The 13,263-nt window shown below is 39.5% G+C and overlaps 1 protein-coding gene across 2 annotated transcripts in view; it reads left to right on the top strand.

Annotated features, from left to right (window-relative positions):
• RTN1 (reticulon 1) overlaps positions 1–12,441 on the top strand; it is a 236,271-nt gene extending 223,830 nt beyond the window's left edge. For both annotated transcript variants that reach the window (XM_020892513.2, XM_020892514.2), the window contains 5 exons: positions 583–721; positions 2,139–2,208; positions 2,715–2,761; positions 2,847–2,905; positions 11,645–12,441. In XM_020892513.2, coding sequence (XP_020748172.2) covers positions 583–721; positions 2,139–2,208; positions 2,715–2,761; positions 2,847–2,905; positions 11,645–11,687 — 358 coding nt within the window. In that variant the 3' untranslated portion in view covers positions 11,688–12,441. The remainder of the gene's footprint in view (positions 1–582; positions 722–2,138; positions 2,209–2,714; positions 2,762–2,846; positions 2,906–11,644) is intronic.
• The last annotated feature ends 822 nt before the right edge of the window (positions 12,442–13,263 follow it).

The following is a 13,263-nucleotide window of genomic DNA, read 5'->3' as shown; positions in this document are numbered from 1 at the left end:
AAATGGAAAATGCAGTTACTAAAAATACCACTCTTACTAGAACCAGTGAGCATTTTAATATGTCCCAGGTCACTTGTGTTTTCAGAGCTCTCTAGAATAAAACCTAGAAGTCCTTTCCAGAATTTAAGTATGAAATCTTAGAGAGTTGATGAGAAATAATAATTGGCAGCTAAGATTTTGAGATATCTCAATTATTTAAAAAGACAGTTCATCTTCATGCAGCCAAGAAGAAATAAGAACTTTTCACAATTGCCCAGTGAGCGAGTTATACAGAGAATTCAGCAAGTGAACTGATTTGGGACTGACTTTTCTCTGCTCCTAGCCAGTTGCTCTGAATTATCAACTCACATTATCATGTTGCCTATGAGAGACAGAAGCAGTCACATTGCCCCCGCTGAGTGCCATGATTCCTGTGTTCCCCAGTGTACTAACTGTGGGTGTGGGTGTGGTGCCCTGCAGCCTTCTGACCGGCGTAAATCCTCCAGGATGACCTGACTGTGGTCCTCAGAGTTGGAGAAGGGAAACTTAGCTGTTTCAGGATTCCCTCTGATGGAGTTCTGTGTGGGGATGCTCTGTTGACAGGGCCTACCTGGAGCTCGAGATCACCCTGTCTCAGGAGCAGATTCAGAAGTACACAGACTGCCTGCAGTTCTACGTGAACAACACACTCAAAGAACTGAGGAGGCTCTTCCTTGTCCAGGACCTGGTGGATTCCTTAAAAGTATGAGCGCTTAAGCCCATTTCATTTGACAATCTTGAGTTTTGTTTTCCCTAAAGGTACATATAATGTTATAAACTTCCACATGATGGAGAATAAAGTAAGTGCTAATTATATTCTAGAGTCTGAAAATGTCCAGCTGTACAGTACCACGGAGCTCATCCAGTCTAATGTCATCATTTTACAGATGCTGAAACTATGGTTCAGAGAGGTTAAGACACTTGCCTGAGGTTGCCCAGTGAGTCACTGACAGCTGGGATCAAACCCAGGTTACATGGCTTTTAGTTCTGTGCTACTTACAGTACCCCAGGCTGCTTCTTGTTCCCATTTTCAATTCCTCAAATTCCTAAAATTATTTTTACAATAAACATCTAGTTTAGGGAATGTGAAAAATACACATGCTTTTTCTTAGAAAGAAACACTGTACTCTGCTAATAATAAGACCTGTGGGCTGTGAGAATGAGCCCCTGAAGTGTAGAGGAGGGGCACCTGGGTGTTTTTCCTGGTTCCGTCATTGAACTCACTGGGCTGCTAGGACCACCACATGGCTTATAAACCAAAGTCAATCAGTCATGACTCAACAGGGCCATGAGCAGAGGGGTGGGAGCCCCAGGCAAGGATTCTGTCAGTTCTCCATTCTCCCAGAGCACTGGGAGGGATCTGCACCATGGGCTGCTCCTTGATGAGGAAGAAAGAGCAGAAGGAAAGTGAGTGATGAGTCCCTGATGCTCAAGATGCTTTACTGGAATAACATCTTGGCAAATAATGACTTAAAAAAGAGAGCAGGGAGATTAAAATTACTTACCTTAGAGCTTTTAAGGTAACATGTCTACTTAAATCTGTAATGTGAAAATTGTGGGCTAGAATAGGGATCAGCAAACCTTATCTATTACATAAAGGGCCACGTGGTAAATATTTTAGGCTTTGTGGGCTACACAGTCTTTGTTGTAGCTGCTCAACTTTGTCACTATAGCAGAAAAGCAGCTGAAGACAATACATAAATGAATAACTGTGGCTGTGTGCTGACATTGTTTATGAATACTGAACAATGAATTTCATATCATTTTTCACATGTTATACAAAATGTTATTTTTGTTTTACTTTATTCGACTATACAAAATTCATTCTTAACTTGTGGGCCTATACGAAAACAGGTCAAGGCCAGTTTGCTGACCCCTGCTCTAGTTTATTATTTCACTGAGTCCCTCAAATCTTACAACAAGGAGATCCATAGGGTTCTGAGACAAGTAAAGTCTGGATCCTCTGTCAGTAATTCTGTGATGAGTTTTAAGTGCTCTTATACTTCCTATTGGAACCATGATGTCATTTGCCTCAAATTTTGATCTAAACAAATCAATGAAATGAGACTCCTATCTGTCATAATGTGTTTAGAAGCTCTGATCACCATTTCATTTGCTAGTTTGCAGTCCTGATGTGGCTCCTGACTTACGTTGGCGCTCTCTTCAATGGCCTGACCCTGCTGCTCATGGGTAAGGACAGACAAGTGTGTTATGTCTCCCTTCACATATTCTGTGAGCATCTCCCCAGGCTCTTAACTTGCTTGGATGGGTTCCTAGCAACAAATTCCACATTTTCTGAATGCAGAGCATTTCCCTGACCGTCATAGTTCAATTAAAGAGCATAATATATCAATATATTACACAGTAAAAATAAAGTTCTTAAAGTTTTTTCTTTTTCTTCAACCATAACTTGTTTTATCTGGCTTCAAATATATATCTGCTTCAATGGTGTTATGTATAGAAGATCATTTTTATCTTAGGAGGTCATTCTCTCATTCCAGGAATAATGACTTAATATTTGTGAAGGCTTCAGCATTTTTTTGTTTTCCTTATGAACTAGCCCTGCCATCTTTTAGCTAGAATGCTGGCTACTACAAATAATGTCATTATATCACATAACTATATAAAAATGTATCTATAAGATTGTTCCTACTGATAACTCTCAATTTTAATACTATATTTGTTTTTCATCCCAGCTGTGGTTTCAATGTTTACTCTACCTGTAGTGTATGTTAAGCACCAGGTAAGTTCTATGTGATATCAAACATTCATGTTAAGTTTTGACCTTGTGAACTGTGGACGTGCTCATGATTTCTTCCTCTTTGTAGGCACAGATTGACCAATATCTGGGACTTGTGAGGACTCACATAAATGCTGTTGTGGCAAAGTAAGTTGCATAGTGCAATTTATAAAAAGGAGAGACTGCCTTAGGCAGGCATTTGACTGGATTAGATAGGAGCATTAAAAGGATAATAAAGTAATAGATTGATTTATGATCATTCACTTCTTTGGGTCATATATTCATACCCTTACCAAATATATTATTTCAGAAATAAAGTATAAATTTTAAAATTTCCAATTAAACAAAACTCTCAGTGGTTTATTTCAGATATCATGAAATGAATTTTAATAAATGAATGATATTAATGTCTGTCTGGGGACTGGCTTATGTCCAAGAATAAGATGGATTGGAGGAAGGAAAGAAGCCTGATTCAGAAAAGTAAAATTAAATTTTAGTAGATTAATCAAAATAAAAGTGCTACCATTTTCAACTTTTAAATAATAAATATCACTAATTTTTAAGCCATTGAAATTATTTTTAAAACAAAACATTTTTTAATCTTGAGAGCTTTTATTACCTTTTAGATTACACCATTTAAACTCAATAGGTGTGTGTGCTTGCTTAGTTTATTAATACCATTGCTTTTTAAACCTGAGTCTTAAATAGACTCTATGGCTACTTTATATATTAGAAGATAATGATTCCAGTTATAAAAGTATCTACAGGTAATATAGTCATTAACTTAGTAGTTTTCCCTAATTCTTTAATTAGTGTTTTTAGATATGTCTTAATCTAAAATGAAGTTTTTCTGTTGTTATTATTACTCAAGATTTTGTTTTAATCAAAAGCTGACCTCAGCTTTGACTACAAATACACATCCAAGAAATTCTAGAGTTTCTCTCCAGGAATCCCAGAATCATGTAGCTAGACCTAGATGATAGTAAGAATTAAATGGAAGTATTTTAGCTAGTCAAAGATACACAGAGCAAAACAAATAGGAAGAAAGCAAGCGCTTAAAGTTCCTCTGCTATTTGATTTGTGTGTCATCAGTTACAGTTCTCTCCTGAAGTTTATAAAGATTTTTATTTTTATTATGTATTGTTTATATTCTTCCTCTTAAATTCATGGTGAATGTGGATCTGTATCAGATCTGTAGCACATTTCAAAATGCCTGAAATTATCAGCTTAACACATATGCAGTGAATACGTAGTGAAAATCAGCAGATTATAGACAAATATTTATTACTTTGTATTAGGAAATGACAGCGTGGTATCACATGAGACTGGTATTTGCCAAACCTGGGGAACCTGTTAAAAATAAGAATTCCCAGATTCTACAACAAACTTATGAAAATAAAATTCCTGGGATAAGGGACCCATAATCTATATTTTAATGGACTTCCTAGGTGACCTTCTGGCAGTTAGAACTGTGTTCTGTAATGACAGCAAAGGACACCAGAATAGGAGCTTGGAAACTGGAAGATAGAAGTTTTAGGCCTCAGCTGTTCAGTACTTAGTTTGAGGATCTTGAACAAATCACATCTCTTAATTTTTTATTGATTAGTTGCTTGCTTCAAAAAAAAAAAAAAGACATTATTTTCCAGGCATTTCATTAACAGGTACAGAGAGTATAAAGATGAATAAGATGATCCCACCTAGCAGAGCTCTTAGCCCATGGGTACGGACAAAACTGTAAAGAAATAACCATAAGACAGTATAAGAATGAAAGTAGAATTGTGTAAAATATTCAGGTGGGAGAGATAAGGAAACTACTGTTCTTACCTGGGGGATAATGGAAAGCCACTAAAATAAGGGCCCTCACTAGCTTTGGCAGCGTTCTGTTGAGGACTTCTGTCTGTGTCCTCACATGCAGAAGTAGATGGAAACTCTCTGGGTTCTCTTTTATAGGCACTAATCCCATCCATGAAGGCTCCATTCTCATGACCTAATCACCTCCCAAAAGCCCCACCTCCTAACACTAACATATTGGGGGTTAGGTTTCAATATATAAATTTGGGGGTGTTGGGTGATACGGTGCAACAGGACCTAAACATTCAGTCTGTTGCAGCCCTGAAGGATGGTAAACACTCATGAGGGGAATGACACTGCAAGAAGAAATAACACAGGTAGAGGCAGAAGCATGAAAATGTAGGTCAGGGTCAGGGAGCAGTGAGTAAACCACTGTGTCTAAAGCTTAAATAAATGAAAAGATGAACTAGAAAGGGCCTAGAAAGAGAAGCTGGGGCCAAGTATCGAATGTTCTAAGGAGTTAGGACTCAACAGGACATAGCCTGCAGTTGATGTTCCTATGCAGGAGATTTGTATTTTGCACAGATTACTATAGCAGTCTAGTGGGAGGAGAATTGGAAAGTGAGATGTGGTAATTAGCAAGGAGAATGTTTGAATTCAAACAAAAGTGGTAGGGATATAAGCCTGTTAAAATAGAAGGAAAGGAGAGATGGCAAAAACTAAAATGTATGAACATATGTATACAATATGGTTGGCTAAATTAAAATTGAAAATCAATGATCTGAACAGGAATAGAAAGGAAACTAAGGACAAAAAGAGAAACTGAGTGGGACTTCCCTGGTGGTCCAGTAGCTAAGACTTCATGCTTGCAATGCAGGGGGTCTGGGTTCAATTCCCTGTCAGGGAACTAGATCCCACATGCTGCAGCTAAAGATCCTGTATGAAATAATGAAGACTGAAGATTCTCATGCCACAACTAAGACCTAGTGCAGCCAAATAAATAAATAGGAATAAAATATTTTTAAAAAATAAAAAAAAGAGAAACTGGATAAGTTACGTAGTTAAACAGCAGTTCTCCAAGAGAATCTGTTTTGCCTGACACTAAATTTTGAAGGATATTTCTTAGTGGAGTCTTACCTCTAAGATTTCTTCAACCTCTGAAATTCTGATTACATGTTAGAATAATTCCACCAAAAGAACTCACGCTATTTTAGTGAAACAGTTAAAAACAGGAACTTTGGAATCAGATAGACTAGCTTGAGTCCATTTCTGGCATTTTTTAGTTCTATGAATTCATTATAAATGTTATTTGACTCCCTGAGTTTGTTTCTTTATCTATACATTGAAAAGATAATGTCTGTAAAGTATTCTTAGTTGGACATAGGGAGCACTCAATAAATATTCAATGATCATAATCATGATCATCCTACTCCCACTGCTTAGAGATCAGTTCATGGTGAGTGTGGAGGACAGTCCCAGTCTAAGCAGGAAACCTCGATGCCCCTCCCACCCCTATAGCTGAGTGAATGATAACTCTGTCCAGGTCATTTAACCTCCCTGTCTCTCAGTTTTCCAGTTCTAAAATGGGGATGCATGCTTGCTAAGTTGCTTCATTCATGTCCAATTCTTTGCAACCCCATGGACTATATAGCCCACCAGGCTTCTTTGTCCATGGGAATCTCTTGGCAACAATACTGGAGTGGGTTGCCATGCTCTCCTCCAGGGGATCTTCCCCACCCAGGGATCAAACCCAAGTCTCTTACATCTCCTGCATTGGCAAGTGGGTTCTTTACCACTAGTGCCACATGGGGAGCCCCTAACTGGGGATAATAACACCTAACAACACTTCCTTAGTATTTCATTGAGGTACTTGAAAAGTCTTCCTGGTGTCCTTGAGGAGAAAATGGAGATGTACAGTCCAGATTATAGCACAATTGGTAGAGTTCCAGAATGTTGAAATAGTAGACCCTATAGATGTTCATTAGTCCACCGAAAATCCATCCAGGGCAAGGTGTGGTACTGTGACACAGGGCTCTGCCCTTGACTCCATGACTTTCCATACCAGTGTTTCACATGACTGTGTGAAGACAAATCAAATATACTCATCAGAGTTCTAGGTGACACATAGCTTGGAGCAAAAGCACGTTCAGAAGACAGCAAGCTCAAGATTCAAAATGAATTAAGTGATTTTGAGTAATGTAGAATGCTGAACTGAAATTAATAAAATGAAATTAAATTGACAGGGAAAGCAAAGTCCTATATTTAGTCCTATTTTTTTTTTAAGTCAACTTTTGCAAATATAGAATGAGAAGAGGGGCAGATGTGATAGAGTACAATAGTGTGTGTAAAAAATACCTGGGGGGTGAGTGATAAATAGATTAATTGATCACAGCCAAATATGAGTCAGTAATGTACTGAGGCAAATTTTTTTTAATATATGCAAGTTTAGATGTTATTAATAGAAGTATATATCAAAATCAAAAGAGGCCATAGTTGTTTCATATCCCATATTGTCATTCCATAGATGTGTTACATTTCAGAGTTGAACATTTTAAGAGCTGCAGTTATACGCTGAAGTCATGTCTGAAAGATAACTGGGTATTGAAGTATTGGAAATCTGACAGTCATGTGAGTGACAACCAAACTTTACTGGAGATGATTATTCTGGGAAAGAGATAACTTTAAAAGAACACAATAACTATCCGCATATATTTGGAGGTCTAGCATCGTGAAAGAAGCAATCATTCTCTTTTTCTCTAAAGAGCTATGAATGGAAAGGCCAGAAGTTCTGAGATTTGAATGAAACATGAGGGGAAACAGTACCAGTTAGAGTTGTTCAACAATGAAGCCATTTGCCCTGTGAAACAGTAAGCTCACTGACACCCATTCAAGTATTCACATAAAAGTTAGTTGGCCACTGTCACAGATGTGGTTTAAAGGACTTCTGCAATGGGAGAAAAGTAGAATTAGTTAACACTTAGTCTACTGTGATATTCTAAAAGCATTTCAAAACTAAACCATATATGTTATACTTTGGAGAAGACCAGACCTAAGGCGTCTCTATTGAAATGTTTCACATTCTCTGCTGCGTTACCAGTTTCTGCCTCTTCCGGCTCATTTCCACAATCACAATCTCTCCAGTCTTTCTGTCCTTGCTGTCTCTATTGCTTTCCCCCCCACCTCACTGCCGTCAGGCCTGCACCCTGAGCACTTAAGTTGCTCTTTATCAGGGTCCCAGTGACCTTCGTATTGCGAAATCCTACAGTCGTCACTGGATCCTCAACCTTCTCAACCTCTCAGACACTCTTTATGATTACTGCTGTCTTTGTTAAGCCCTCTCCTTGACCCTAGGCACTGCTTGACTCAGCTGCTTTCTCGCAGTGTCTTCTCTTGGCTCTTCCTTCTCTGGTTCACCCTTCATCCCTTGTCCTGTGGCCTCAAAGATTATCTCTATGTCAAGGACTCCAAACTGTGTGTCTCCACAAGCTTAGGTTTTTAAAAAGTCCACTTCACAAATACAGAATGTGAGAAGGAGGTAGAGATGAGATAGGATACAACAATAGTATATATAAAAAATACTTGGAGGTTTTCATTGGTTAATTGCTCACAGACAAATATGAGTCAGTTATGTGCTTGAGACATTTTCTTAAAAATCAGTGCATGTCTAGATGTTATTAATAGATGTATGAAGTCCAAATCAAAAGGCTATTGAAAACAAGGTCTATTCATCTGCTTCAGTTCAGTTCAGTTGCTCAGTCATGCCCTACTCTTTGTGACCCCATGGACTGCAGCACACCAGGCTTCCCTTTCACCAACCCCTGGAGCTTGCCCAAACTCATGTCCATCGAGTCGGTGATGCCATCCAACCATCTCATCCTCTGTCATCCCCTTCTCCCCCTGCCTTCAATCTTTCCCAGCATCAGGGTCTTTTCAAATGAGTCAGTTCTTTGCATCAGGTGGCCAAAATATTCGAGCTTCAGCTTCAGCATCAGTCCTTCCAATGAATACTCAGGACTGATTTTCTTTAGGATGGACTGGTTGGATCTTCTTGCAGTCTAAGGGACTCTCAAGAGTTGTCTCCAACACCACAGTTCAAAAGCATCAATTCTTGAGAGCTCAGCTTTCTTTATAGTCCAACTCTCACATCCATACATGACTACTGGAAAAACCATAGCTTTGACTAGACAGACCTTTGTTGGCAAAGTAATGTCTCTGCTTTTTAATATGCTGTCTAGGTTGGTCATAGCTTTTCTTCCAAGGAGCAAGCGTCTTTTAATTTCATGGCTGCAGTCACCATCTGCAGTGATTTTGGAGCCCAAAAAAATAAAGTCTGTCATGTTTCCACTGTTTCCCCATCTGTTTCCCATGAAGTGATGGGACCAGATGCCATGATCTTAGTTTTCTGAATGTTGAGTCTTAAGCCAACTTTTTCACTCTCCTCTTTCACTTTCATCAAGAGGCTCCTTAGTTCCTCTTCACTTTCTGTCATAAGGTGGTGAGGTTATTCTTGTTTCTCCTGGCAATCTTGATTCCAGTTTGTGCTTCATCCAGCCTGGCATTTTGCATGAAGTACTCTGCATATAAGTTAAATAAGCAGGGTGACAATATACAGACTTATACTCCTTTCCCAACTTGGAACCAGTCCATTGTTCCATGTCAGGTTCTAACTGTTGCTTCTTGACCTGCATACAGATTTCTCAGGAGGCAGGTCAGGTGGTCTGGTATTCCCATCTCATGAAGAATTTCCTACAGTTTGTTGTGATCCACAGTCAAAGACTTTGCTATAGTCAATAAAGCAGAAGTAGATGTTTTTCTGGAACTCTCTTGCTTTTTCAGTTATCCCATGGATGTTGGCAAGTTGATCTCTGGTTCCTCTGCGTTTTCTAAATCCAGCTTGAACATTTGGAAGTTCTCGGTTCGCATACTGTTGAAGCCTGTCTTGGAGAATTTTGAGCATTACTTTGCTAACTTGTGAGATGAGTGTAATTGTACAGTAGTTTGAACATTCTTTGGCATTGCCTTTTTTGGGGATTGGAATGAAAACTGACCTTCTCCAGTCCTGTGGCCACTACTGAGGCCAAATTTGCTGGCACGTTGAGGGCAGCATTTTAACAACATCATCTTTTAGGATTTGAAATAGCTCAACTGGAATTCTATCACCTCCACTAGCTTTGTTCATAGTTATGCTTCCTAAGGCCCACTTAACTTCACATTCAACTGCTTACCTAATGAATGTCCCATAGACATTTCAGATTCAGCATGGCCCAACAGATCTTGCAGTTTCAGCCCAGAACTGATTTTTACTTCAGTTGTCACACCATCTTTGTAAATGGCATTATTACTCACCTGGTTGCTCAGGCCCCAAACCAAAGCATCTACCTTGATGTCAGTTTTTCCCCTGCCCACACGTTCAACCCATCAGCTTGGCAGGGCTCCTGTCTGCTCTATCCCCTCACTGGGTACCCAGAGTGTGCCCTTGACTCCACTGGAAAGACTTCATTCCATGTAACCCAAACCATTGCCCTTCAGCACCTAGACTGCTATAGTTGTCCTCCATCCATTATTGCTCTGTTTCCCCACTTTTTTCACATAACCACCATCACGATCTTCTTTGATCACATCATTCCTTTGCCTACAATTCATCAGTGGCTTCCCAGCCACAGAATAGACTCTAAATTCCTTTTACTACCTGCAAGTTTCAACACCATCTGGTTACCTCCTGCCTCTCAGACCTTCCCTCCTCACTCCCCAAGCACACTGGTCTCATCCTTGCCTCCTAAGCTTGTCCTCACTTTTTGGCCTCTGTACTTGCTGCTTCTTCTTCCTGAAACACTTCAACCCAGTGGCCCCTTCTTATCCTGCAGACATCTGTTTCTCACCTCAGGCAATTTAAAGTAGGCATCTCCCACCTAAAGGAAATCAGACCTGAATATTCATTGGAAGGACTGATGCTGAAGCTCCAATACTTTGGCCACCTGATGTGAAGAACTGACTCATTGGAAAAGACCCTGATGCTGGGAAAGATTGAAGGCAGGAGGAGAAGGGGGCAACAGAGGATGAGATGCTTGGATGGCATCACCAATGACTCAATGATCATGAGTTTAAACAAATTCTGGGAGATGGTGAAAGAGAGGGAAGCCTGGTGTCCTGCAGTCCATGGGGTCGCAAAGAGTCAGACATGACTGAGTGACTGAACAACATCTCTCAGCTATCATCACTGCCCCCTCATTGCCTATCATTCCATCTTGTTTGGGTTTTTTTTTTTTTTTAATAGCATCTGTAGTAATACGTACTTCTCTTGTTTGTCTACTTGTTTATTTCTGGCTCCTCAACCCCTAGGAGAATGAAAGCTCCATGAGAGCAGGGCCTTCTCCCTTCTGTTCACTGAATTCCAGCATCTGGAAGGGTGCCTGGCACAGAGGAAGGTCTCAGTGAAACTCTGCATGGGGAGCTCATTAAGCTTTGATTTAATGAAGCAAAATGCTTCCAGTATAAACCTACCTAAAATAATACTGCCATTCTGCGAGAATCACAGAATTTTAGGGGCATTAGAAATATCTAATTTGCACCCGGTAAATGCTCTAAGACCAGGAAGGCTCATTAGCTGCCAGATGGCCCACAGCTAATTAGTAGAGAGCTGAAACTAGGACTCAGTTTGCTTCATTCCAGTTCTAGCAGTTTATGCTGAGGGTGACCATGTGTTTCTTCACCTGGAACCATCCCTGTTGATGCGTGTTGTCCTGGTATAGTTAATAACAGCACTGTCTTTCTCTTTCATAAGTGTCCCAGACTGAGTGATAAATGGCCACCTACGTATATCTCAGCTTCTATAATTCTGAAATAAATCAGCATCTTGTCTACCTAAAAAGTTATAATTTAAGAAATATGGCTTCCTGGGGTCATTCATTATCTATTATACTTCCTTATTGCACAGCAATGCATTTATAGACAGTCATACATAAAAATTATGCTATTTTTTGGAATATTAAGCTATTTGGTCACTTAGCTAATTAAACCAACAACACATAGTGATGTCGTAAGATGATTTCATTAATAACACTTGTGACTTACCACTGTCTGATACTGTCTTTTTAGGATTCAGGCTAAAATCCCAGGCGCCAAAAGGCACGCTGAGTAAGCGGGTGCCCCACCGGGGACTGAACACCAAGAGGAATGTCTGAAGTGGTAACGGCTCTGTCTTACATGTTACTGCAAATTGATTGTTTCTCCCCCCAGTACCATAATCTTAGAGACAAACTTTAAAACAGCTGTTTTTAGGCTGTTTCTGTACCCTTAGGATATTTGAGTCACTTGTGTCAAGCACTAAAGTATAGCAAAAAGTGTATTAGATGTGGTTTTTAATTTTGTGTTGCTAAAAAAAAGTGCATGATGGTGAGAACCCAAGTTATCTTTCCTTCGTCGGTGTTCTTCTCTCTGCAATGCTTCTGTAGCTTCTCATGTTCCCTGTGGCTAGGCCTTTCCTGCCCAGTGCACTGATGCAATAGTGGAAATCGCTTCTATGTCCTTGGGTTGTTGGTTGGATTAATCTTTAATAACAATATATAGACTTGTAGACCGATGTTTAAGTGTTTTTCCAACACACACAACATAAAAATAAAAACAAGTCGACCGTACTTAGGGTAATCAGTTTTGTATAACTTAAAATAATTAAATAAATGAATAAACCCAAAAACAAACATGCAGTACTTTTGTTGTGTGAGACTGATGGGCTGATTTACATGTATGGTAACTAAAAAGTACCAGCATGTTAACTTTATTACAATTTGTATTACTTTCTCTGTAGTTCCTAATGGACTTAATTATGGATTCTGGATATTTGCACTTATGTACTTGATACTGAATGCATAAATAAATGTTACTAAGTGTAGAAACTTCTCCCTCTCTTCTCGTGATCGCACCAGAAAACTCAATGCTCTAAGAAGTAGCATCTGTGGATGTGCCGGACAGGCTGAGAACAAGTACTCACTTTGCTCCTGTTTCCAGAATCCACATAGTCCAACTCCAGCCTAGTATATGGCTCCTTTGGGTTATTAATAGAAATCACTGGAGACTGGTAAAACTGGAAAACATTCTTCATATTGTACTCGGTGGGGCTTATGTAGATAATTTAAATAGTTTTTTAAAAAACTTGAACACGGTATAAATCCTCCCATAGATTTATAATAACATGCAACACAATACTGGCATAAAACAATTATAATTGCTATGAACTCACTGTTTTGGTAATTATTTATTGAGCATCTACTGTACTTGATACTGAGTGCCTAGCACTCAGAACAGGGTGGTGAATAAGAGAGACAATGAGTCCTGCCCTCACCAAGCTGAGTCTTTGGGGTTATTTACTACTCTTTGCAGAAGTCCAGTCACCTGTGTTATGTCACCGTTAAAGTCAAAGTCAAAGATGCTGGGGTAGAAGGGGGGATGAAAGTAGTAGCAGTGGGAGAAATAAAAATGGTGGGGGAAGAATCGTTACTTACAAAAGCTGCCTTTGAGCAGTTTTGGACTTGCGTTCAGTAAGCACTCATGGAGTTACCCTTCTGTGCAAAATATTGTGACGACCACACAGTCAATTAACTAGACACTGCCAACAGCCAAGACTGGGGGAGACGGGAGGAGGTTATATGGAAATGCTCACTAAGTAAAAGGCAGCGTGAAATAACAGCTGCAATGTAAAACTAGAGCAAACAGAGACA

Source organism: Odocoileus virginianus, chromosome 6 (assembly GCF_023699985.2).
Source record: "Odocoileus virginianus isolate 20LAN1187 ecotype Illinois chromosome 6, Ovbor_1.2, whole genome shotgun sequence".
Classification (NCBI taxonomy): domain Eukaryota; kingdom Metazoa; phylum Chordata; class Mammalia; order Artiodactyla; family Cervidae; genus Odocoileus; species Odocoileus virginianus.
This window is presented reverse-complemented; position numbering and strand designations above follow the sequence as displayed.